Source organism: Seriola aureovittata, chromosome 17, assembly GCF_021018895.1.
Source record: "Seriola aureovittata isolate HTS-2021-v1 ecotype China chromosome 17, ASM2101889v1, whole genome shotgun sequence".
NCBI lineage: Eukaryota > Metazoa > Chordata > Actinopteri > Carangiformes > Carangidae > Seriola > Seriola aureovittata.
The window spans coordinates 12707040-12732758 of NC_079380.1; the positions used below are offsets into that span (position 1 = coordinate 12707040).

The 25719-nt window shown below is 41.5% G+C and overlaps 2 protein-coding genes and 1 long non-coding RNA gene across 6 annotated transcripts in view; 2 read left to right on the forward strand and 1 right to left on the reverse strand.

Moving 5' to 3' along the window:
- Positions 1-564: 564 nt before the first annotated feature.
- LOC130184572 (transmembrane channel-like protein 6) lies at positions 565-9970 on the forward strand. Of its 4 annotated transcripts, none has more exons than XR_008830018.1 (22): positions 565-904; positions 1392-1483; positions 1727-1858; positions 2030-2167; positions 2292-2397; positions 2502-2589; positions 2680-2937; positions 3036-3184; positions 3273-3417; positions 3920-4063; positions 4816-4973; positions 5190-5280; positions 5453-5550; positions 5641-5736; positions 5815-5890; positions 5979-6112; positions 7080-7256; positions 7517-7595; positions 8265-8342; positions 9335-9513; positions 9720-9811; positions 9923-9970. XR_008830018.1 is itself a non-coding variant. In XM_056400540.1 (20 exons), the coding sequence occupies exons 1-20, from the start codon at positions 870-872 to the stop codon at positions 8512-8514; spliced, it is 2277 nt and encodes a 758-aa protein (XP_056256515.1). In that variant the 5' UTR covers positions 565-869; the 3' UTR covers positions 8515-8995. The 4 variants fall into 4 exon arrangements, 1 of the variants encoding a protein (XP_056256515.1); XR_008830019.1 differs by having other exon boundaries at positions 9475-9513; XR_008830020.1 differs by lacking the exons at positions 9720-9811; positions 9923-9970 and adding an exon at positions 8512-8667 and having other exon boundaries at positions 9335-9435.
- A 1398-nt stretch (positions 9971-11368) lies between these two features.
- Positions 11369-14467, forward strand: cenpx (centromere protein X). The gene is made up of 5 exons (XM_056401652.1): positions 11369-11460; positions 11973-12024; positions 12126-12179; positions 12264-12352; positions 13013-14467. Exons 1-5 carry the CDS (start codon positions 11425-11427, stop codon positions 13025-13027), a joined length of 246 nt encoding a protein of 81 aa, XP_056257627.1. The 5' UTR covers positions 11369-11424; the 3' UTR covers positions 13028-14467.
- Positions 14468-16371: 1904 nt separating this feature from the next.
- LOC130185908 (uncharacterized) overlaps positions 16372-25719 on the reverse strand; it is a 46851-nt gene continuing 37503 nt past the window's right edge. Inside the window, exon 3 of the long non-coding RNA XR_008830213.1 lies at positions 16372-16560. This is a non-coding gene — a long non-coding RNA (uncharacterized LOC130185908). The remainder of the gene's footprint in view (positions 16561-25719) is intronic.

Consider the following 25719-nt stretch of genomic DNA (forward strand, 5'->3'; position numbering starts at 1 on the left):
AAAATCATCTTCACCTTCATTCCTACTAAAGAACTTAAGAATTAATTTTATCATTACATTTCTTTTGACTCAGAAATGAGAGTTCCAAAGATCTGAGTTGGTGTTTTCTGTCTGATAATAACAACAATAATAATAATAATGAAAATCATCATCATCATCATCATCATCATCATCATCATCATCATCATCATCATCATTATAATCATAATCATAATAATCTTTTAATTTGAAATAGTTTTAATTTTAACTGGTTTGACCAATTTAATGTAGTATTGCAGTTCCTCACTGTGGCCACTGAAAGGCAGTAAACACTCATGAATTTTTCTAAATACACTCAGGTCATCTGTCTGCTCCAACCACCTTCAAGACATATATGTTCAAGACACAATACCATTCTGAAACTTGGATAATGTATTACATGTATTTATTTATTATTTATTCATTCAATTACCATGTCCCTACTTGCTCCCCATATATCGCATGTCATAGATGCAGGCAAGTAACACTTTGTACCAATTGCAAATAAGTCACTGTGTTGAGAGAGAGGGGGAGACTAAGGAAGAGAGGAAGTATATATGAAATGCTTTTATCATAAGTGAAGAGTAGACTGCTACTGTCCTCCTCTATGTCTTTCTTCTGAATTGCTTCATCATTTCTGACATATAATTCATTGGTAAGGAAGTTGTTCATATCCCAGCAGCTCTGCTATAAGGGGCAGAGGGTGGGATGCGCTCTGCAAGGGAATTTCACTGGAAGAAAAGCAACATTTTGTCAGAGTTTCACTGAATGGTGCATGACTTTACATTGTGGAAGGATAAACAGAGCCCTATGTGAGGCTGGAAAGAAGTAAAAGAAGATCATCAAGGACCATGGCACACAGTACGAGCTCCAGTGACGACTATGAGTAAGTTCTCTTTCCATCTTTCAGTTGAAAGCTTGAGAGTTGTTCTACTTTTTGTACTTTTGTTTTTAGATACACAAGAATCAGCATTGTTAGGCTAGTAAGTAAGTTTTCTCTTTTCAAAATTGTGCTACTAACTTTTTTTTTTTTTTTTTAAATCTACAATTCAGTCATTATTTGAACACTGAAAAGTCAGTGCCCTTACAACATACATACATGGGAGTGTTTGGAGAAAACATTGCCAGCACTTTTATAACTGCAACTTTCAGTCATTTTGGACTGAGCTGTCTTTGCTGAGGCCTCTTGCTCATTAGTGTTTGGAACTGGAAAGCATTTGGGAACTTTCAAGTATCCAAGTTGCTTTATGAAAAGTGGAGCCATGTACTTGCGGAAGATACATCATGTCTTAAACGATATGTGCTCCTGTAGTGAGGGTGTTTTGGCCAAAGCTGTTGGGACTCTAGGTCTGATGGTTACTCTCCTTCCTCAGGTATGTCGGTGAACCAGCAGCCAGCACCCAGAGATGCCCTGAAACTTTAGAGCTGGATGTGGTTAGCGGATACTCGAGTACAAATGCAGAAGGTTTGCCATTTACTGCTACAAAACTGTTATCAATTGCAATATCTACAGATTGAAAACCTCTCAAATGAGTAACAATTGCTGCTGAATGACAGTGAAATTAATCTGAAATGATTATTAAACGTCCTTCAAATGCCTTTGTTTAAAAATAATGAATGTGTACTTTCATCATCAGAAAGCCAAAGACACTGAGGACAATATAATTGTGTTTGAACTGAAAACTTTTGAAAATAATGTTTCTTTCAGACAGCTGTTCGATGGGGGATGACCACATGAGAGATGAGACTCTTGACACAAAGCAGATCAACCCTCTGCAGAGGCACCGCTGGTCAGCTGCTACTCTAAAGGTCCTCTCTTCAATGCCAAGCCGCACTGCTGGTGAGATGAAGTGTTTTTTTCTTTTTTTTAACTATCTATGTTGTAACCAGGTGTTAAAATCTCTATGTGGCTGTTTAAAAAAGTATAGGCAAGTGTTGTAAGAGAAAAAAAAAAAAAACTTTGAGTGTTCGTTTACAAATGTCAAGTAAAAATTGACCTTTGTCCACACAGGGCAAAATAGTGCTGCAGTCAGTTCCCGGTGTTCCCAGCTACGACAACGCCATACCCCCTCCAATGATTCTTCTCATCCCGCCAGACCAATCCAGGTTGACTTTAGCGAGGTTGATGTGGAGGAAAGCAGTACTGAAGGTGAATAAAAAATGCTAAGCCACTCCACTGCTCCTTGCACTGAGACTCGGTTTTGGCTGCAGCAAACTAGCAACATCCACAGGCGCAGCAGATAATTTGCTCGTTTCTAACTTTTGGTTAACAGAAAACAAGGATCAGTTGGCATCCGACCTCAGAGGCATGTCAGTGAGTGAGGGCATGCGCAAACTGCGAGCCATGCCGCTTAGCCTGACAGAAAAGATGAAGATCAGGTACCTGTGACACTGAAAACATGAAATTGCCTGAAAAATAAAGCATCTAGAACTGCAGTAACAGGTGCTAGTTTCTAACAAATCCTTTCCCTATCCTCTATTAGACGACTTGCTTTTAGTGACGTAGCTAAAAGTACACTCATCAGTAGAAATATTCCATGCTACAGTGATCTCAGCATGTACGTTTCGAGGGTGAGAACAAACAGTGTGCTCCACATTATAAAATATAAATTATTCTTCTTTGCTTGAATCAGTCGTACACTCGTGTTTTTCTCCCATCAGACTTGGCGTCACTGCCTGTTCAACTGCCTCCCCGTCCTCAGTTCCCTCCAGCCGTGGCATTCAGCCATGAAGAGAGTGAGTGGACGCTTCGGAACTGGAGTGCTCTCCTACTTCCTGTTTCTCCGAACCCTCCTGCGCTTTAACCTCCTACTCTTCACCATCAATGGCCTGTTCGTGGTCATGCCTCAAGCCATTGACCCTCCTCTTTATGACCCTCATCTCCATACTTTCTCTGGCCTTCAGCTTCTCACAGGCATGGTAAGATGGCCGTACATTACATCAGAGCAGTGTATACATATTTGTTTCTTTGGCACGTTCTTCAACTGGATCTCCCTTGGACCTGCTATGTCTGGCAGGGCTACCTCTCTCAGAGTGTGATGTTTTACGGCTACTACACCAACACTAACTCAATCACTGGCCAGATGGTGTCATACAGCCTACCAGCAGCCTACCTCTTTTCCATTGCCATCACCTTCTTCGTCATCTGCATCATCCTGGTGTCCAGGTTGGACAATAAGTGAATCAATCATGCATTCATTTTACTTAAGTCCATGTGTGTTGTGTGTTTTTATGGCTAAATTGTTCTCCTGCAGCATGTCCAAGTCCTTTGGGAGAAGTTTTCATGTCCTCAAGTCAAATGGGGATCTGGCAGTAAAAGTTTTCAGCACCTGGGACTTTAAACTCAGCAAGAAGTCATCTGTCAGACTTCAGTCTGAGAAAATCAGCACTCAGCTAAAAGTAAGCAATCATGTGAATATTTTATGTAAATACAAATTTCAGAAGTCCGGGTGGTGGTTTTACATTTTCTTTCCAAACTGAAGCATAAATGTGAGGCTGTGAACTGTTTCAACATGAACGTATAACTTTTCAAAACCATTGTGAAACTGAGAACAATTTTGGATTATACTTTTCACAGAATCACTGTCATGCTTAGCCACTTTGACACATTACTGTCACACTATCTTAGCTTTGTTAAAGTGGTTTCACACACAGGAAGTATCAATGATGCATTTCCTATGCTGTGTAACTCTTTAAAGCAGCCTCCTCGGCCTGCACACAGAGGCTATAGAAGGCCATTTTCTCATGAAGGAAGGGTTTTTAAGTATCTGTTTGAAATACAATTGATGGCAGCTGTCACAGTAAATAAGGCTGAGACACGACTAGCACATCAGTTTAAACACATTGCGAAGATCAGTCGAATGTTGCTGGCTCAACATCACAAACGCTGCTTTCCCCACAGGAGCTTCTGTCTGAGATGATCAGTGGAGAAGACGAAAAGAGCTGGATGCAGCGACTCTGCCTCCTCATAGTGCATCTGGTGGCGTGGGCTACATGTCTAGCCAGCATCTTCTTGGGCGCCATGGGAGTCCACTACCTGTCAGAGGTTAGAGAAAACTGCAACAAATGTAGCGCAATCAGACGTGACACATTTTGCACATATCTGAGCAACTATAAGGCACAATGTTTTCTCAAGAATGACACAAAAATAAATGATGAAAAACACCTTCTCACCGCAGGGGATTTACTTCTCCTTTTTCTTTCCTGTCAGATGTTTCACCCCCCCTCATCTGTTATTTATGCAAAACTACTGTTTGTGAGAAAGATCCTTGTCAAGATATTGGAGGAGTTAAACAAAAATAAAAAACACATGCCACCCCATCTAACATGTAAATTTTATCCAGTGATCACAATACTGAGGAAACTGACTTTATCAAGAACATGAACTGCATGTTTCTTTCTCCACCATGCATGTTTCTTATTAGTTTCTGTTTTGCAAATGAGACATGGAAGTAAAATACCGCCTACAAACTGTCAGAGCTTTGAGGTACAAATGACATAAGAGTCTGCTGCTATATTGAAAGTGACATTGACAGGCTTCTTCCTATCTTGTGTTTGCTTGATGACCATCACCAATTTTTTCCTTCAAAAATCTGTATTTTTCCTTCTGAATTAATCTTGATAACCCAGATCGAAGCACTCTTGCTTCATTGGCGTTCCCAAATGAAGCAGATTCATAGACTTTTTCCACAGCAGACATTTTGATAAAGTCAAATCCTCTTAAAAAGGTCTTTTGTCCCCCTGGTCATGAGGTTGTTGGTCTGCAGCCCTCAATGTGATTTGTCTGTCCTTTCACAGGCCACCATTAAACCGGGTCCTGTCAGAGAAACTGAGCTGCTGCTCTTGTCTGCAGTGGTGTCAGGCATTAACCTGTTACTTCCTGGCCTCTTCAACCTAAGTGCTTGGGTAGAGAAACATGACTCACCCTGTGTCCGTGTCTATGTCTCCATCTTCAGGTGAGAAGAAGAAGAACTCATCTTTTAACACAAATCATAAACATGGAACTTTTAAATGTTCTCTTTGATGATTATTCCATTTATAGCTTTGGTACATGGCAACAATAGACAAATTTCACATTATTCACAATCACAATTTCATACAAGACATCGTGTTGTATATTTTTTTTCCATAAAAGCTGGAAACTTCAGTGTTTCAGCATATTTTTTTCTCAGGAACCTGTTGTTGAAGATCAGTATTGTTGGGGTGCTGTGCTACCGCTGGCTGGGAAGAATTGCTGTGGAACCAGAAAGTCGTGATTTAAAGGTAACAAACATTCTCATATTTGGACCTCTTATAATTGCAGCTTTGAAACAGCACTAAGTGTTAAGCATTCTAAGTGATTAGATGTTTGGTTGTGGCTTTATTGGTGCATATCTGTCAAACATCCACTTCTTGCAGATTCTTTAGATTTATGTGTCTCTTTATCTGTCCACAGTGTTGGGAAACCTTTGTGGGGCAAGAACTGTATCGCTTGCTTCTGATGGACTTTATGTTCACAGTGCTTTACACTTTTTTGGGAGAGTTCCTGTGGAGGTAAATTGGTGCTTTACCCACAAGTCATGTAACTCAATTTTGCTAAAAGTATTTACATTCTGTTAAGCTAACCTGGCATCCTCCCTCTAGGCTCTTTTCCGAGGAAGTGCTGAAAAGGGACAGGAAGCCAGTGTTTGACATTGCTCGCAATGTGCTGGAGCTCATATATGGACAAACTCTTACTTGGTAAATGCACAATGTTACACCATATTTTTGAAACCAAGAAAGGTGAATTAACCATTAACGGTCTTCTGTTCTTCCCAGGCTCGGGGTACTGTTTGCCCCACTTCTTCCTGCAGTCCAAATCATAAAATTGCTTGTGCTGTTTTACATGAAGAAGGTTTGTATAGCTGGTGGTGTTGTTGCATTCCACAGTGTGTCTGTGTTGCATGACAAATCTAACATTCTTTCTCTGGTTTCATCCCCAGAGCAGTCTGATGCTCAACTGTCAGGCCTCCAGAAAGCCCTGGAGGGCCAGTCAGATGACAACACTATTCATCTCTCTTTTGTGGTTCCCGTCGTTTCTCAGTGCTGCCGTGTCTGTCATGTATACTATTTGGAAGTGAGTACAACAAACAATGTCTCCTCTCTTAATGACTGTGTATCATCATACGCAGTTTCTACACCGAAAGGAATGTGTGATGACACAGACAGACATAGTTTTCTATATACATGCTTGGAACCTAATGACAATTCTACATTTTCACCAGATTACCCTTAAAGTAGGCTGTGGATGCTTTCTGCATTTTTCTCATTGTAAAAATACCCCCCCCCCAAAAAAAAAAAAAAGTTTACCTACTAAGTGTTGTCTGTGTATTCAAAACCAAACCTGAAGTCCATTTGGAGAGGCAAACCAGGCAAACACTTGGGGCGTTTAGGGGACATCTGTAAATTGAAGTGTCTCACAGCAGTCTCCATGTGGGGGTTGGGATTAGGGGGTGGTGGGGATTTCTTCAATGGGATTTTTTGCCCTGGCCTCCCAGAGTCTAGGATTGCCACTGCCAAAACCTGATGTATCTTTTTCCTTTTTTTTTCCTTTGTCCAAACACTAAAACACATCAATGAGCCACACTAGTGTACTTCTTGTCATATTACTTCATTATGATGATAAACATGGGCACTGTTGGCTTGCATGCACTGCTCTGGTGCTGTTAATATTCACTGATGTGTATTTATCCACAGCTGAAAGTAGTCCCCGGCAAGTCCTGTTTATTCCAAGTTGTTTACAGTAATGATTTGGTCTTTAAAAATTAATCTTTAATATAATATTTCTGATCAATTTTTGAAGGAATAGCTTTGCCCAGTTGTCAAACTACTCCTTTAAAGATTTACTGTAGGTAAAGATCTCAGATTTTTGGACCCCAATGTACGTCTCCTGTAGAAATAAATAGGGTTGGGTCTGTGCGTAATTTTTTCATCTCTTATCCAATGTACTTGAGTTTGGAGCCTAAACAGTTGAGATGGTGCTACTGTACAAATACCGACAGACTGCAATATATCTTCAAAATCCATCCATCTGTTGTCCACAGGATTAAACCCTCAGCAGAGTGTGGCCCTTTCAGGAATCTCACCACAATGTTTCAGCCAGAGAAGCTGTCGGCACAGGAGATGAAGAACTCCCACCCAATCCTGTCTTGGCTCATTTGGGTGTATAACTCTGTGGTGGAGAACCCATTGTTTTTATTTCTTGCCTGCGGAGTCTTCCTGTGAGTGGTGACATGATCATAAACAATTTTTACAGAAACTGTCCAGTTTCCACAACCATTCTTTTTGTCATATTAGCATGATCAGTTATTTATCATTTTATGCTGCTAGCAGAGCACCAGTTTTCCCTTGGTTTGAACTTGATGTGAATTTTGACTGTGTTGTTAACAAAGTGTCTGCCTTCTTGAAACTTTTGTAACTGAACACTGCTCCTGCTCTTTTAATTTGAACTGAGACTTTATGCTTTCTGTTTTTATTTCAGAATGGTGATCTACTTTCATACTCAAGTTGTTGATGGCCAAAGCAGAATCATCAGTCGGTTAGAAAAGCAAATTGAAAATGTAAGTACAACCTTTTTTTTTAATTATTTATTTATTTTATTAACATGAGTTAGGCCATACTTAGGCACAGTGGTGGTGTTTTGAGCTAAACACTAATTGCAGTATGCTAACACAGTGACAATGCCAACATGTTGATGTGTGGCAAGTGCAATGTTTAAAATGTCACCATCTTAGTTTAGCATGTTACCATGCTAACATCTGTTCATCAGCACTAAACACAGAGTGAAGCTAAGGCTGATGGGGAATTTGATTAGCTTTGGTATTTGGTCACACACCATTTTGGACAATTGGAATTTTTTATCTGATGATGGCACTAGAGGAAAGCATCACCAAAGTTAGTACAATTCATTCTGTGGGGGACATGAAGGTTTGAACCAAAATTATATATTAATCAATATAGTAAATATTTAGATATTTCAGTGGAGAAGTAAAAACTTTGGCATTCTGGTTGCACTTGTTGGAAAATTAGGGCATAACTACAGTCTGAATCATTCTTCTGTCACTTCCATTCATAGAGCCAAGCTAAAAATGCAAGAGCCGTGTAGTCTACAGCATATTGATATATTATGTGTATATACATATATATATATATATATATATATATATATGTGTGTGTGTGTGTGTGTGTGTGTGTGTGTGTGTGTGTGTGTGTTTTTCTCTTATATACAGGAGGGTAAGGACAAAAAGTTTCTTATTACCCAATTGCAAGCCATTTGTGAAGAGAATAGTCTGGTTTCCCCAGATAAGGTGGGTAGTGTCAATACAGTGTATCCGTATTGTGGTTGCAATTTACTGTTTTACTGACTGCAATTTAAGGTCAAAAGGTATTTCTGTCACACTGTTTTCCACATAAAAATTTTTATTTTTTTTATTTTTTCTCACCATGTTGCTGGACAACATTCACATCATACCGTAGTAGTTGGCAAGATATGATCTCATCAGCAACAAGCATCTTAGCTTTGAACTCATCTATGCCAAGATGGTTGCCAATGTTGGCAAGCTACAAGGAGAACAAAAGTATAAGAAAAACCTGTTACAGTAGCGTGTGTTAGTTTCAAATATATCCTGTTTGGTGAGTCATTAATATTTATTAATACTAGAGCTCTTATTGTATGTCAGGATGTGTTTTTTATAGTTGTAGTTATCATTTTTAGTTATGTTATAGTTTATGCATAATTACCTTGACTGTGTTGTATGAATCGACAAAATAAATTTGTTTGTACACATCTAATGTGTTCTTGGAATGAGGAACCATCTTGAATTGTTTTTAGCAAATTAGATAAGTAACATCTGTTCCTTATCTGAAAACACTGCTTCCTTTATCTGCCTGGCCCAAATACTAGTATTCCTCTGTGTAGTTCATCTGAACACATACAAGTAATAAACACCACTTTGTTGGAGACCACTTTGTTGGAGTATTTGATAAAGATTTTGTATGTTTCGTGCCAAAAATTGACTGCAACAGTATATAAATTTGTGGCACGCATGTGACATTTACATTCATTCAGCAGAACGTTAAAATTATACACATTCACATATAAACATACATTTATCCACCTGTCACACAAACAAAACCTTCTTCCAGCAGCTGTGTCCAAGTTCCATCAACCACACTTCACAGATAAGAATTCTTGTCTAAAACTGTCCTTAATTATTAGTACAATACACAAGCTGAAAATTCCATTTTAGTTTCAATCCTTTAATAGCATATTTTGGCATTGACAAATTTTTCCCCCTAGCTGCAGAACAAGTTGGGTAACTCTTCCACCTGTCCTCACGCTACTTCTGTGGAAGTAGGAGGTGACTTCTTTGTTGTGACAGAACAACACTATATGAATCCACCTCACAGCAGGTTATTCTATTCTGTACTTTTGAAAAGGAGATTCATCTCGCATCAACATCTCAATATTAACCTCTGGTAAGTAACACTACTTTACTTGATTTCATTCCTCATCTGTAAAGAAAATCGGATCTGAAATGATAATTTACAAAAAAATGAATTGAAAAATGAATTTTTTTTTTAATTGCAAACTTTGTTTTCTCACATTGTTTTATTTTTATACCTTTATAACCAATCTACACCCTTCCCACTGCACAACAATTATCTACTCATCCTCCCTCCAGATAACATGGGAGACAACACAGCATCTAAAAGAAGAGTGTACATCAATCTTCCGAAAAAATACATGGCTGATTTGGCTGAACATTATGAACTGGTGACCAATTTCTCTCATTCGTATATTTACAAGGGGCATCCCTTAATTTTCTCTTTTTGACCTATAAGCTACAGCTTGTCATGATGCTCATGAGTGTTTGTTACTGAACAGGACCATGGATTGGTGATAAAAGAGCTGAACCCTTGTTTAAATGAAGGATATATACGAGCTTACTTTAGAGAATGGGGCACCGTCACAGCGTGTAAGGTAAAGGCTGAAAAAATACAATTTTATTAGTGCCTTTGCTAATGTATTTTTGTAAAAATTATGAAGATTTTGGAGTCAACTAATTACACTTGTTTGTTGAATTGGATTACAGATTAAAAAGTGCTCCAAAAATAAGTCAATGGCATATGTGAGGTTTTCTGCAGAGGATGAAGCAGACAGAGCAGACTGGGCTGGTCCTCACTTTATTGGAGGCACTGAAGTGGAAGTGAAAAGAGTTGTTAGTCCAAAGGTGAGTAGGGCATGCGCCAGTGTTTCTCTCTTAATGTACATAAAAATAGGAATCTTAATCTTGTGGAAAGAAACGCAAATTGACAGTATTTAAATTTAAACATTTGCATTTACAGTGTGCATTGTCTACATCTTCATCCGCTGACTATAAGAAAAATGTATCTTTCAGATGGAGGAGGATTCAGAGGAGGAGATCACCACAGCCCCTGCTATACCACGACCACGGCGGTCAATGGGTCTGGGCTACATACTCGAAGATGCTCAGTGGTTAGATGATGAAGAGGATGAATAAACAAATACTTTGCCACTTTTTTTTCTGTTTCAGAAGAGTTTTGTGTTTTGGCAAGATAAGAAGACACTTTATAGCTATAACTTGAGTTGCTGTGTTACATTATTGTGCTGATTTTATGCTGTGTTTAATGGTAATTTTCTTATTTGGATGCATAATAAAGTTGTCTTCTATTTAATGTGATGTTTAATGTTTGTCACATATTGCAAAGGGTGGTGTTAATAGACAGTAACTCCCATTCTGGAGCCACTATTTGTGAATACAAAATGAAATATTTTTTATTAAATTGCACGGACACTGCAAAATGGTCTGAAAAATAACCGAAATGACGGCCTCACATTAATGCTCTTAAGCTGTGTAATTGGTTTTCTAAAATAAAGAAGTGTGTTTTTGACAGCTGCAGTGTTGATTTTGCTTTCAAGTCTTTCCTTCCTCTTATGTCGCCTCTTTATTTCTAAAAGATGGGAGAAATATAAAACACATAAACTGATTGAATTATTAACAAACGTTATTACATGGGTAAACATTTCTACATGGCTTTTTAAAGAAAACTGATGTAACACGAAACCTAAACTTTTGTATAGATGCCACTGGCTCAACAGTGTGCCATGTTCCCATCTCCGGGGCAGAAATTTGTGGATTGGTGACATGCCTCAAGATAACCACGTTACACAACCCCACAGCCCCCTGTGTCTACATCCAAACTTAAATTAACGAAATATTTAAGCTAGACCCGGAATCATCTTATCTTAACACTCACTGCTGCCTCACTGTTGTTTACCGTATACTGGGGGCCGTCCGACTGACGTCATAGATCAATGGCCAATCCCTGCGCAGAGCGCCAAGTTCCTTACACAGAATCAAAAACATGGCGGAACAGAGTGCAGAAATTGGCTTCAAAAAGGTAAGAGCAACAATATCGCTCTCGTAATGATGATTTTTTTATTCTCCCTCGGTATTAATCTTTTTCTAAAAGACTCTTCTTTGTCCCTGAATTGCATGTTACACTTCCATTAAACCGGGGAACAGCGCATACAAATCATTCCTTATTTACACCTCGTTAAAGCATTATCCTGATTAACAATATATCTACGCTGAACGGTTCATAACGGTTCATAATGGTTCAGAAAAGTGCCCCGTAGTCCCTGCTCTCGGCATTAATATCAGTTACTTACGCCGAAATACCGGAGCTCACTAAATTGACATTTTTTCAAACGCAGTTTGGTATGAAGACGGCACTTACGAGAACAAACCAGCAAAGTGCCAAAATAGCACCGTGGTTTGTTATCTGGAAGGTCAAATGAGGTCTTTTGCAAATGTAAATAAGTATTTTTGTACCTGCTTGTGCTAATGTCTACACAAATACTGTCTGTCTTTACTGTACATTATAATGTGCTTAATTCTTCTCACTTACAGGACACAGTAAGCAAACTCTTGTCATGTTTCTTCAAGGAGGAAAAAACCAAACGTGAGTTGTATGAAAAATTGTATCCTAATTTAAGTGACGTCCCCAAACTGTCTGTGTTTTAATGGTAATTCATTGGCTTACCATATCTAACTGTGTTATAGTAAGTGGGGATGCTGCGCTGCTCATGGCAGAGATGCTAAAAATATTTGTCCAAGGTAAGAAGTTCTGTTTGGTATAGTTGTAGAGAGTCTGATGCACAATCCTTGAATGCTCAATGAATCTGTTAATCTCATTTTCAGAGGCTGCTGTGAGGTCACAGAAACAAGCTGAATCTGAGGACTGTGACCAAGTAGATATTGAGCACTTTGAAAAGATCCTACCTCAGCTGGTAAGTAGCTCAACAGGCTCAACAAAATGGGGGTTTTGGTATATTATTCAAGAGCCATAAATTATAATAATGCAATGCTAAGGCTGCTCCAGTGTCATGTGTCGTGTATTTGTTGCTCAGACCAGGAAGATATTTCAGGAGATGGTATTTTGGCGAGTTTGTTTACTTACCCTGGTATCTTTAGATTATACTATTTGATTGTCTGTGCAGCATTTTTTTTTTTTTTTTTACAATATTTCACCTGCTGCTTGTATTGCAGCTAATCATAAGAAAAAGTATAATCTGATCCGGTATTGATGGTCAAACTTCATGCTCTATTTGAGTTACTATACTTAATACTGTTGATAAAGTTTTGTTGATTGTTTTTATTACTGTACAAATTCTACTGTGTAAGCCATAACTTTTGACGAATGTGGCTCAGGCTCAACACCAACTCAGTATGTGAGATTTAGTGCTTACAAAGTGCAGCTTTAAATAAATAAGTTAGGTCCAATTTTCTGAAATCCCACTCTGGACTGGCTCTTTTTTGCTATATAAATGCTGAGTGGGCATGAAGGGCAAATTGAACAAAAGACAAATCTCAACTGTGCATCGTTAATGCACGAAAATATTTACTTCCAAATATTAATCTCATGGCTTTTTGTCTCTTTTGAAATTCAGCTGCTGGACTTCTAGCACAGTGATGCCACAAGGTGGAGCCACAGTGCTGCCTTCATGTCCCTACTGCAGTCCTACAGCTTCAGTTCCTGCAACTACAAGTTCAGTTTAACTGGTGTTTATTTTTTCTTTATAAATGCAATTTCATAATCACCCAAATCTGCGATTACACTAGAATTTTCATTCTGTATTCATTTGAGTTGTGTGATTTTTAAGTAGAAAGCAGCAGTGCTGTCCACACTCCTCCATCCCACCACCAATAAGGCCCACCTGTGCTTCTCTGTGCAACAACAGGTGCTTCCAGCATGCTCCATGGCGCCCTTCATCAAAGCCTCCTGGAGCAGTTGGAAGCAATTAGAGTAATAAGGGGAGCAGCCAGTCCCTTAGATGATGACAAGTGCCAGGAAAAAAGGAGTACCCCCTCCGGCCACTTTGAAGTTCCCTTTTGCTGTCCTGCGATGTTTAGTTAGAGGTGGGGGGAAGGGCAAAGGGGACCTCTGGCACAGGGGGAAAGTTGAATGGGAGTGTGCGTGCACGAATGTGTGCGTGTGTTAGCCAAACATGGCAAGAGACCACACGCATAGATATTCTGTTTGAAAGGAAACATAACAAAACACATTGGAACATGGTCCAAGAAGAGCAGGGTGTAATTCTGAAGGTAAATAAACAAAAGAGGCGAGTAGTAGAGGTGCTTTCTCTCCTTTCATCACAGCAGAGGGGGGAAGTTAGGACTGCAAGGGAGAGAGTAATGTGGGGTTTTCTAACCCAAGTGCCTCTGATGGTTTTCCACCAGTGGTGTATTTGACCAACGTGTCTTCACTATGAGTCAGCATAGCTGTACAACATCTCACACTATTTATTTGTGTGGCTCTCGGGTGACTCACTGTGCTTACAAATGCTGCTCAGATACAGCTGGAAGCAACTTACACTTAAGTCAAGAGCCCAGGCTTTGGTAGGCGCTCAAGGACGCAGCACCTGGAATTTGACCCAGCACCTTTTTAGTATGGCCCAGATTGGATTCGTGTTTCCCACGAGTAACTTCAACAGCAGGCCTTCAGGAAGTTTGGTTGAGTGATGTTTAGATGAATGATGCTATGAAAACCATTAAAAACTACTTTTTGTGAAGAAAATAATTTGTAGGGTTAATAATTACAGTCTTTAATAGCAGCAAGTCTTGCCCTCTAGTTTCATTAAATACTGTAAACTGCAGAGCCACTGCTTTGACGAACTGCTCATTCAGTTGCAATGCTGCAAGCTGACTCCCATTTTATTAGCAGATACGGGACCTAATGATCTAATTACAAAAACAATACATCCTCACTTATTACAATGGTAAAATACACATTTTATTATATAGTAACTGTGGTGTATAGCTTTTTGGAGGTTTACCAGAGCTGAGATGGATCCTCTCCAACCGTTAATCCTTGCAGATGAAATAAAAACAATTATTCTCTTGGATCTCCCTGATTTTCTTTTTTCTTTTCCACAATATGAGTTCTTGGAAGGTCTCTGTACTGGCAAAGTAGTGCACTACTGTACAACTTTTCTCCTTATGCATCTTAGTGGAACAAATTACATCTGAAGGCAGTATTATTAAACATACGAAAGCAGTTAGGACAAGAATAGGGAGGGGCGTTGAAGAGAGTAATGAGTTAAAGCTTTTCTTGATCATACATTAAAGGCAGGGAGTGTCGACAGCCAGTCCAGACGCTTTGGAGAAGCTCTGGAGTGAGAAGCCTTTCCCAGGAGACAGAGACTGATCTGTCTCCAGCCTTCTGGCTGGTCTTTGGAGAGCGCTGCACATGGGATAAGGCCCTCATCACTGCTTGAAGATATCTGCCTGATTGTAGCCATCAATATCAGTACTGATTTTATAGAAGCACAAGTGACTGCCAGGATGAAACCATATCTTTTACCTGTACGTTGAGTTAAATTTGGCTAATAGCACTACTTTTGTCAGTGCGATTGATACATTCGGGACAAAGCTTGACCTTGGGACAGTTTGGATAAGTGCTTATTATCTCTTTGAAAATCACACCATTATGATAAAATAATTTAAGGCTGTCCACTTACTTCTTATGTTCTGGCAATACCTGATCTCTGGAGGCTTCCTAAACATTTTTAATACAAATCCAAATCGAGAGCTGTGTGTCTGTGCACAAGTCTGATAAAACTGTGTGGTCACTATAATCGTGGTTTGGGGTGATGTTAGTATGGGGTGGAGTTGTCTACAGAGTCCCTGTGAGGGTATGTTAGGATTATGTCAGATTTCACTCCTTAATTCCCCACTAACTAGTCTGTTTTTTTTCCCCCTGTTAGAATGACACAGCTTCACCCATCTTTCCAACTTTCTGTCATTTCAAAGCTCCTTTCTTCTCTGGCCCAAACTAAGGTCCTGTCTGTGACAAGTGATCATAATACACCCATTTCTCTAACTGCTGGCCTTTCTGAGATGGGCAAGCAGTCGACAACGTCCAAGTAGGCAAAATGTGAAGTGTGTGAACTACATTAAAATTTATTGGCGTGTATAGCACATAAAACATTCACTTTTACTAGGAATTTGTGCAGAAAAATATTTTCTTGTACCATATACATCATTTTCATTATTAATGCTGCAAGTCTTTGCTCTTTTCAACTGTCAGATCAGGTACTTTTTTCAATCTGGTTATAACATTTTGCCGATAGTAAGAAGACTGGAAAAGACAAATACTATCATGTAAGCGGTTTTATTTTTATAGTTCTTTCAAAGGCAGGAGATGAGACAAAATCATAATCTACAAAGAAGCTACAGGTGTCATCTGCTATAAGTGACCATTTTTACCTCCATCCTTTCAATTGCACATGTTTGTGAGTACTTGTATAATAAATATGTGATGGCGTGCATCTGTTCTCGGATGTTTGTGTGCATATATGTGCTTGCATGCATGTTGTGCTTGATCTGGGGCTGTGATGCATTAGTGCTCAGGAGACAAGAGGCCCTTGTGGCCCCCTCATGGGCATGGTGCTGTCTAACCATGGAGGAATGCTGAAGGGGACACAGAGCGAGCGCATTCCTTTCAGATGCTCCACACGCAACTCACACACTCATGTGAAGTTACAAACATTTACAGCGCTGTCAAAAAAAACACAAACAAAACACGGTCCCTGGCGTTCGGTGTGCATGCGATTTACACACACAGCTCACGTGTGTGAGGAGAATGCACATATACAGATGCAGCATCTCTGTTGACTGTATATACTGCTGTGACATGCAAGTTTCCTGGAGGCCCCGAGCCTCTATGAGGGGCCTGGGGTCCTGAGGCTAAGCTTTGTTAAGGAGCCACGGGGCCCATGCCGGGGATGATTAGAACATACCTGGCAGTTTGAGCCACTTGGTCGCTGTGCTGAGATCACTCCTAACTGGTTGTGGCGCTTGGCTGTTAGTCTGAGGCTGGAGATGGTCTGCTGCTGTGCTCCGTGTATCGGCTGGGGCTTTGGTAGCCACAGGGGGCGGAAAGGATTCTTCCGGAACCAGTGAGGTGGATGATAAGGTCAAAGACCTTGGCATGCAGCTGAAGAGGGAAAAGGGAGCAAGAGAGATGTACAATTAGGCCCGCAGCTGGGTTATTTCTGGAGCTCTGTACTACTACCTTAACTACATTACCCTCCTCTTCCACCCCAAGTCCCCTCTACTCTGTGTCTCCACCTCCCTCCTCTGTGTGGTGGCCTACATGGTCAGGGCATAGGCAATAACAACAGAGTAATCCCCTTACATAACACTGCACAAACTCAACGAAACAAGACCATTCAATTAATTTCAGGAGCGTCTAAAAATAAAGGAGCCGTTCAGCCGAGGTGACGTCAAAAGGAGTGTGCGTGGGGGGAGCCGGATTCGCACCCCAAATGAGTGCTGAGGACTGGAGGTCAGCGGAGCACTCTATTTTTAGTTCCCATCAAAAGCAGTGATATAAAAATACTCCAGCACTGACCCTCACAAGATCTGTCAGTCACGCTTAGAGAAGCTGTGAACCTGAAGGTCACACACTAGGAATGATGAAAGGGCCGATGTTTGATGATATTTAAAAAGGAGCAAGTAATGACCGAAATCTCTTTAGCTGGTGGCAGGTGGCACAGTGTGAGGTTAGCCTTTGTTAGACTTGTTAAAGGACTTCATCAGCAGACATGTGAAGCCCTCAGCGACGGGCTAATAGTCACTGTAATAACACCATACTGTACACATTGTGGACAAAAGTGGTGAACAGGCCAATCTGCTGACTTTGATGTCAAATTTGAGCGATGATAGAGGTCAGAACATCAGGCAGACGCTAGAATTTTTTTGTATTGGCACAGTTTAGCATCAGATTGTCTGTCAATAATCTCAAACATGAGGGAAGCCAGTGCAAACAAGAGCTTTTTTTTTTTTTGTATTGGGCAAAATAAGTCTGTCTAAAGTTCCCTCCACAGGTCCAGAGGCCAGCATGTTGACTGTCTGTCCTCACAGTGGTCAGGGGCACCGGAACTCTAAATTAGCACTGGTGAGTCAACAGGACAGCTTTCATGTAGACAAGGGCTCATGTCAGATTGCAGGAGAGGTCAGGATGTAGGGGTCAAAGGTTGGGATGCAGTGTTGGTCCTTGTCTTTAACAGCTTCCTGCCTGCTGTGTTGTGCAAACCTAAGCGGTAATCCCTTGTGATACAGGTTCAAAGCAAATGGATTGCCTCACTCTCTGGTACAGGTATGGGACTCACCACTCTGCTTGTACTTGGTCACATATTGATCCATTAAAAAGGAGATAAATGAGCTCTGAACCAAGGCTCTGCGTGGCCACATATTCGTGGTTTTGAGTGAGATGTCTTGGCTATTAGCGATTTACCTCAAACAAAAATCCTGAACCACAGCCTCTGAGATTACAAGGTCTGCCCTCAGTAATTCATTTGATATTTGACATGAATGTTTCACTTCAAAATATATTATGTTGCACCGATGCTCCAGCTCACCCTCAGACTTTGAAGGTGCACCTGTTTCTGCACATAGCTCTGTAGTGCTGCAAGGGAAGGTGAAACTCCAGGGTCAATAGGAGACACAGCGGGGTGGTCCCCTGTGTGGTGTCTCTCTTTCTCTTTGAGAGCAAAGAGAAATGGAAGAACCAACTGTGGCTCTTTTTGTTTCTGTGGCATGAAAAAAAGAGCGACCCCAGAAGAGGTGATTTACCAGCCTGTTTTGACATCAGACTGGAAGTTAATCAGAGCTGCTGGAGACATGCTGGCCTACAGGAGCAACAGGAGGATGGAGTTAATGCACAGTTTCACATCACACATCTGGAGCTTGGATGACGTATGGTTAATGCTGTAGGGGACAGTCGGCCTCGAAGTACGTCTTTAAATCACCTAGTTCGATTTTTGCTCTTAGTGAGAGTAAGAATACAGAAAAATAAGCTGCCGACACAAGATGACCTCTGACCTTTGATGGCAGGTACAACGCACCGCTCTCCTCCGTGATCGCTCTACCTTCGTCTACTCATTTCCAGACATAAAATGTAAACCCTATCCAAAAACAGCAAAGGAGCAGATCCACACACAAGGAGCTGTAATTTAAGAAACGCCTCTCCTGGAAAAACAACAATAAATTTGAAAGGGCTTCAAAGGGGCTGCTGGTACTCTTACTTTTCGGTACGTAAAACAAAGCATCGACATAATCTAAAACCACTCAATCGCTCACCCTGCGATGAAACACATCCAACAACACACTGAGACAGAGGCTGAGAGAGAGATGTAGCAGGCAAGCAAGAAAAGAGAGAGGCTCCTTTCAATTTGACTTACTGTGCACAGGCTTTTATGGTGTCTGACCAAGGGACTGTTGGCTTAACAATCTCCTTTTTCTTTCACAATTTCTCACTTTTTTTTCTTCGACTCTCTCTATCTTTTCAATCCGCCTCAATATGGGGAAATTATCTAACAAAAGTGAGAGGTTTTACAAGCTCTCAATCAGTCTTATAAAGGCACTGAGTGACGGACAGGTGTAGGTGCATAATTTGGTCTAAAAGCTAATCTTCTCTCATATATAAGTGGCTCACATTGTGGAAGCAAGACCATCTACTGCAACCAGATTCCCCGGTGGTGGATGTTGCATTGATACAGTACACGGCCTGAGGAGCGCTCAGTACGCAACTCAATGGGAGGGCAATATCCTGCATCCTCATTCTGTCAAGAGGCACAGCCGTGACATGTCTGAGTGCCCAGAGAGAAAAGGCCAGGTGTCCCCCTGATACTCCCCCCCCCCCCCCCCCATCCCGCACTGATCCTGCTAACTAATAGTACCAAGCAGCTACCACCCCTGGTACAGGAACCCAGATCACTGAGCTGTGGAGTGTGGGAGTGAGGACTTAGTTGACTTACAATTGCCGCTGCTGACGGAAGAGCTCAGACTAAAATTTACAAAGAAAACAAGTCATTTAGTGTGTAATTTCAGTCTTAACAACAGGATGTGAGGTGAACCAGATTTCCAACACTGTAGATTATATCATCATTGTGTCAAATCTAACTACATAATAATATAGCATACCCTGCTGTCCATTCCCATTTGACACCTAAACATTAAATAAAAACTGAACTGAAATGTGTAGCAGCATCAGGAGTGACAGTTCTACTGTAATGTGCTTTTGATTAAGGCCTGTAAAGTGAGCTGCTGGTTTCTATTTTCTGGGGTAGATGAAGACCTTTCCAAAAGAGAAAGCATTCGATAGATAAATGGTTCAGAGTGATGATATGAAATGTATCAACTACAAAAGAAACCACCGAACAAACACTGACAGAAAGAATGCCTTTACTCAATGATCTACGGGAGGCAAATTTAACTTCACCGGTGACCCAGGTGGAGAAAGCACAGACAGGACAGGACTGTGCTTTTGAGGTTATGAAACCTTGTATTTGCTGACGGCAGCCCTATCTCCTTCCTCCATCTTTCTCAGTTGAAGAAATATTGTCACAATATGAAAAGGAAGGTCAAATGCTCTGCAACAATGTAAAAACACAGCCATCACAGCAATTTTATTCTTCACTGCATCTCTGACGCTGAGAGGGGAAGCAGAGCTTGTTCATCCGCAGCTGAGTAAACTACTTAAGTCCATCTTATATGGCTACAGACATGATTTTTGAAATGGAAAAACCTCAAAATGTGGTAATGATAGAAATAGACAAACATAGCCATGTTTGATTGCCCGACTTCCTTTTGTTATTTCACAGCGTGTTTGAAGTCGTGAGAGAGTGAGTGAGTGAGTGAAATCTTGGAAAACTGTCTTCAGTTTCTGCACTTTTCTCTGAATCAAAAACTGATGATAAAATCTGCTGGACAGGATTCACAAAGGAGTACGCTTCGACAACACACTATTCTGCTACCAAATACTGCGCAGGCAAACCACAGCCTTGTCTTTCCTTGAAATCACTTATTGTTGTACCAGCTGTGTTAAACCTGTCCGCAATAAGATAAGCTGTGGGTCTGTTTCTCGTGCTGCCTATAAATATGGCCTAATCACTCTCCAGTGGAGCTGGTGGGACAGATGTTTCAGTTGCATCCCTCCACCTCGCTGTAGTACATATTGATGGTTCACAGACTGTTTACACAGTTTTCATTCATCTGTGCTATGACCATTCCCAACTGGATCCATTTGCCAACCCAATGGTGGTTTACATAGCGGAGCCCCTCTGGCATGTGGAGCCCGTGCTCTTTACCCTCTGCTTGTTTCGTGACTGCACACAAGCAAATAAATAAAAAGTGAAGATGTATGTCCACAACTAATCCATAGAGGCACGGGCCTGGCGGGTATGGGATCTAAACAGACTCTGATGACTGTATATGTGGAGTGAGTTAAACAAGTGACACAGAACGTTATGCTTTGATCTGCTGATTGTAGTGGAAAACAACCTGGCAACAAGACTGCCGTGATTGACCGCATTACCTGAATTTTCCACCTTGCAAACAACAAAACTGTTCAAGACGTAAATGTTGAGGTCCAGCAGGTGAAGCTCTTTGTTGTAGTTGATTTTTCAATTAAAGTGTTTGCAGAGCAACAAACAAATGATTCCTGAAAACATCCCTTCATAGTTTAGTTGGGGGGGGGGGCAGTGGAAAGAAGCTCTGAACACAACACTGACATATCTTCACCTTATAAGTTCATAAGGGGAGCAACATCATTCATTTGGAGTTTAGATTCTGGCCACCTGATGAAGTTTAGTCCAATATTCACTTGCTTTTTGGTCACTACAACCCCTGAGGGAATTATCTGCCTCTTTAGCTACTAATGCTATGTGCACCAGCTAGTCGCTAGTGGCTAAATGTGTTGGGAAGTGTACAGAGCTTCTTCTTTTTTTTCTTTTTTTTTTTCTGAAAACAGCTGCCTACTATGGCCTTAAAAGTACATTATGAGAGGTGAGGGGGAACCAAAAGAGTAAGGTTACAGGCTACACAAGGGGCTGAAACTCGCTCCGTACATAAAGCAAACATAAAGCTCCATAAAGCCGAGGGGAGCTGGGGATTCAGGTGATAATTCCCTGAAGGTTCATCACAATGAGCGACCCCTCCGTGTTTTCACATTGACATGATACATAGATATTATAAATCACTTTAACACTGTTCGTTTGCACATTTAAATCCTGAATAAAGTTTACACAGAGTGACCCCGCTTATACAAAGTGTATCTTTCCTCCGAAGCAAAGAAAACTTTCAATTACTGTTTAGCTGTCATTTTTATCTTGAAAAGCCTTTGTGCTCCTCGAAAGGCATTAATACCTGCACCTTGGTGATGCCTTTAATTGCCATTTAGCATTAAGCTGGCTGAACAATAAAGCCAAGGCTGAGGGGATGTTGTCAGGTTTAATGAGGCCCTCGGTGAAAGAGGGCTGCTGTGTCGGCACCACCAAAGGCTGCTCCCTGAATTCACCTCCAGTGGACCAGAGTGGTCCTGCGGGGATTTGATGGGCTGAGGGAGCACAGACTGTCTCTCCCCCACTGTGGGAGTGTGGGGGGCTGCAGTGGCATCAGTAGCCCTTGCTGTGCATGGCTTGGCGGGCAGAAAGCACAGAGTGGAAGAGGTTGTAACCGCAGTGCCACAGAGCAAGGTGCCACAGAGCTGTGTGGCATTGTGACACTGAAAAAAACAGGCGATGGTGATGTGTGGCGATGAGCACAAAGAGGGAAGAAACCTTTACTAGGCCCAGCAGCAGATGGTGGTCTTTCACATCAACTAGCTGCAAAGAGTAAAATATGAGCCTTTAGCCCTATACTGGTCAACTTAAGGAATGAGAACATAAAGTGCCAACAAAGGCATGAACAAGTATGGCCACAAATACACATATGGAGACAATGACATGTAAGACAAGGAGGAACAGAGCCAAAAAAGAAAAAAAAAAAAACAATCACAACAGTGAAATCCTGGCCCATATTTAAGAGGGGTACACGGGTCACAGTTTCACATGGAGTCCTCCGCCTCCAAACCCCATTCCAGTTACTTTGATTCTTTATTCATGCCTTTCTCTGCCCCCACCCCCCCACCCCCCACCTCCCTAAACCCACCTCCCCATCCTTAAGTCCAGCTGATGGAGGCTCTTTTGTCCACCAGCACCCAGGCAACAACATCAAAGGGCTGCTGGGTGTAAATGCAGAGTGCCTGAAAAACAAAACAAAACTGAAAGATAAAGAAGTCCCAGAGGGGATGGAAGAGATTCACAACAGCACCCCGGAGAGGGACCCAAAAAGAGCTACTATGTACAGGAGGAAATAAAGAAACTGGGAAAGAAAGAAAATAAGAAAGAAAGAAAGAAAGAAAGAAAGAAAGAAAGAAAGAAAGAAAGACAGAAAGAAAAAGAAAAACACCCTAACTTGCTCAGTAGCAGTCATTTGTCAGACATTCATCATCATTTACTGAATACACAAAGGTGTGGGTTGGGTCATTCTCCATTTAAAGACAACAATAAACAAATGAAAAAAAAAAAAAACGACAGACTTTGTATGAGACCATTATGACACTTTCTTTGTGCAGGATCATCAAAGCCCATTAGGGGACAGTGAAAGGCCTTCCATTGCCGCTCATGACCACTTCCTCATTCAGTGACAGCTGAATTGAAGGCTAGATGGATTGTTGTGCAAGACAATGTCATGCTTTTGGACTGAATGCTTCGCTTTGATCTCACTGGATGCCCTTGAAGCTTCAACAAGGGCTGATATGTTAACAACCAGTCTGGTTATTCTAGTTCTATCCTCCACCTACTGCCCTGCCAGTCAGAGCTCAGAGGGGAAAGGGACGGTGGGAAGGAGGGGGGTGAGGGGAGATAAAAGCCTTTCATCTCTGCCCTCATACGGGACTCCTGTAGAGTCACGCTCGGTGTGGCGGCATGCCTTTTCTCGTACCCACAAAGTACCAGGCAGTGACACGCTGACTCCGGAGCCTGGCACCAGGTCTCCAGCCAGCGCCGAGCAAACCCTCTATTCAGCAAGATGGAGGAAACACAACTGCATCGGGCCCAAAGCCTATAATTAAAAGTCCTCAGCCTCAAAGAGCACAGCATCTCCAGCTTAATGGTAGGCTTCCATCTGAGGCATTGGTTTAATACTTACTCTGTGTCCCATCAGATAGTGATGTGGACAGAGGAGGAAGAGAGACATTAGGACTACAAAGAACACATGTGTCCCATCCAGGATTAGAGGTTCACTCTTCCCTCAGTAGCCTAATTGCTGGATTGGCCAGATCAAAATCACTTCATTGAGATCAAGGCCACTGTCTCTTCTTGTCTCACTATTCTGCTGCACAGTAACTCAACAAAAGCAGCGACAGACCAGGGGAAAAAAAAAGAGTCCAGAAGTCGTGGAGCAAAGATGAATGTAGTTCATGTTTAGAGAGCATGTTGTGTGATTAAGGGAAGCCCACATCAAACATTGTGGCTTAAGAAAACCACCAGTTGAAAAACAAGATGCTTCTTCTGTGCACAGCGGCACAGACTGGGGATGCTGTTGTTCAGAAGGCAGACCAGCCCAAACTAACCCGCCTGTCTGTCTCCTGAGACAAACAGGGAAATAAGAAACATCATAGATTCGCAAAGGACTTGGAACTCATTCTGAGTGAGAGAGCAGGATGAGCTACAGACTTTCATTCAGAGTAGTAAAACAGTAGTAGTAATCTTAATTTACAGTTTACTCTCCCTAAACTGTAGACCCCATATCAAATAGGCACATATGGATACATTAGTTACTTTAGATGTATGACTATAAACTACTCAGACATGCAGTTGAAGCTGAATGAGGAATGAAACCCGTCAACTTCACTGAAAAAGCTTAACATATCCTGCAACAGTTACTTTTAGAATTATCCATACTGAATGTATTTATAACGTAATACATGAAGATGATACATGTGAGATAAATATCATTAACAGAGATGTTTTTCAGTTTAGCTTAATAATTCTGTGCATTTGGACAAAACCTCAAGGCTCTCGGTGGTTCTGTCATGTATCAGTGGGAAACGCTGAATGAAAAGGATGGATAACACCCCCTTTTCCCACAGAGAGAACTGCTCTGGACAGAAGAACAGCAATATTGTGGCCACATGTGTGAGCTTATTTACTTACGCTTGGCTTTTAACTGAAGGAATCTCATGATTTAAACCACAACATAACAGACTAAATTATTAGCATGTTACCGCACTACACACTCTTTCCCTTTGATTGGAACAGGAGAAAGTGTGCATGTGTCCACCGACCTGCTGTCTCACAGACACACACACACACACACACACACACACACACACACACACACATACACGGGATGCAGCAATCTTTTATTTCTAAAACCCTAATCATGGAAATCTCCTCTTTAAACAATAAACTTTCAACTTTATTTCATCTCTCTCTCCTTGCCATGACCACATCAAACAAATCCTAAGGTCAACAAGGGTCAGCGAAAGGATTTGGATAATGATGAGGCTCAGAGAAAAAGACTGAGGGTGGTGAAAGAGAGATGGTAAAAGAAGGGGAGTGGAGCGATTGGGAACTAAAGAAAGGATGGGGCTGGTGGGGAGAGAGAAGGTGCAAAGGCTAGGTCTTGTAACGACAGACCCCCTGATTACATTGTTGCACAAATAAACAGGCCCTCTGCAGGCTCCCTGGAGTCCAGCTGCGGTGCACGACAGGAAAGCTTTCATTTCAGGGGGCTGAGGTCGAGCCAGGCAAGTGATGGGATGGGGCCTGGCTGTCTACCCGCGCCGTTTCCTCACATCTCCATCAGCAAGTCGGCGAACAGGGGAACAGGGCAGCATCTCATTTGAGAAGCTTGTTGATTACGTGCCATTTCCTGCACCTACAGGCTGCCTAGCAAGGTCATCAGCACGTGGATTAATAACTGTCAATCTCAATCAGAGGAGGAGTTGCTTAGAGAAGAGAAAGGATGCTGTATAACTGCTTTTTGATGATGATGATGATGATGATGATGATGATGAAGGGACATCTGTATGGGGTCAGATAAGTGTTAGAGGAAAGAGGCAGTGAGAGACAAGGTTCAGAGGCTCTCGAGCCACATCTGCAATCGTCTTTCCTTCACCTCCGACCATTACAGAGTCCTGGTCCTCTCTTCTTTCTGTGTCCTGCAGCTATGAAGGCCCACATCAAGGCATGCCCCTGCCAAATGTATGCCCCCCAATTAAGGGGCCATCATCAGATAAACAAGATAAACAAGTCCAATTCCTGGC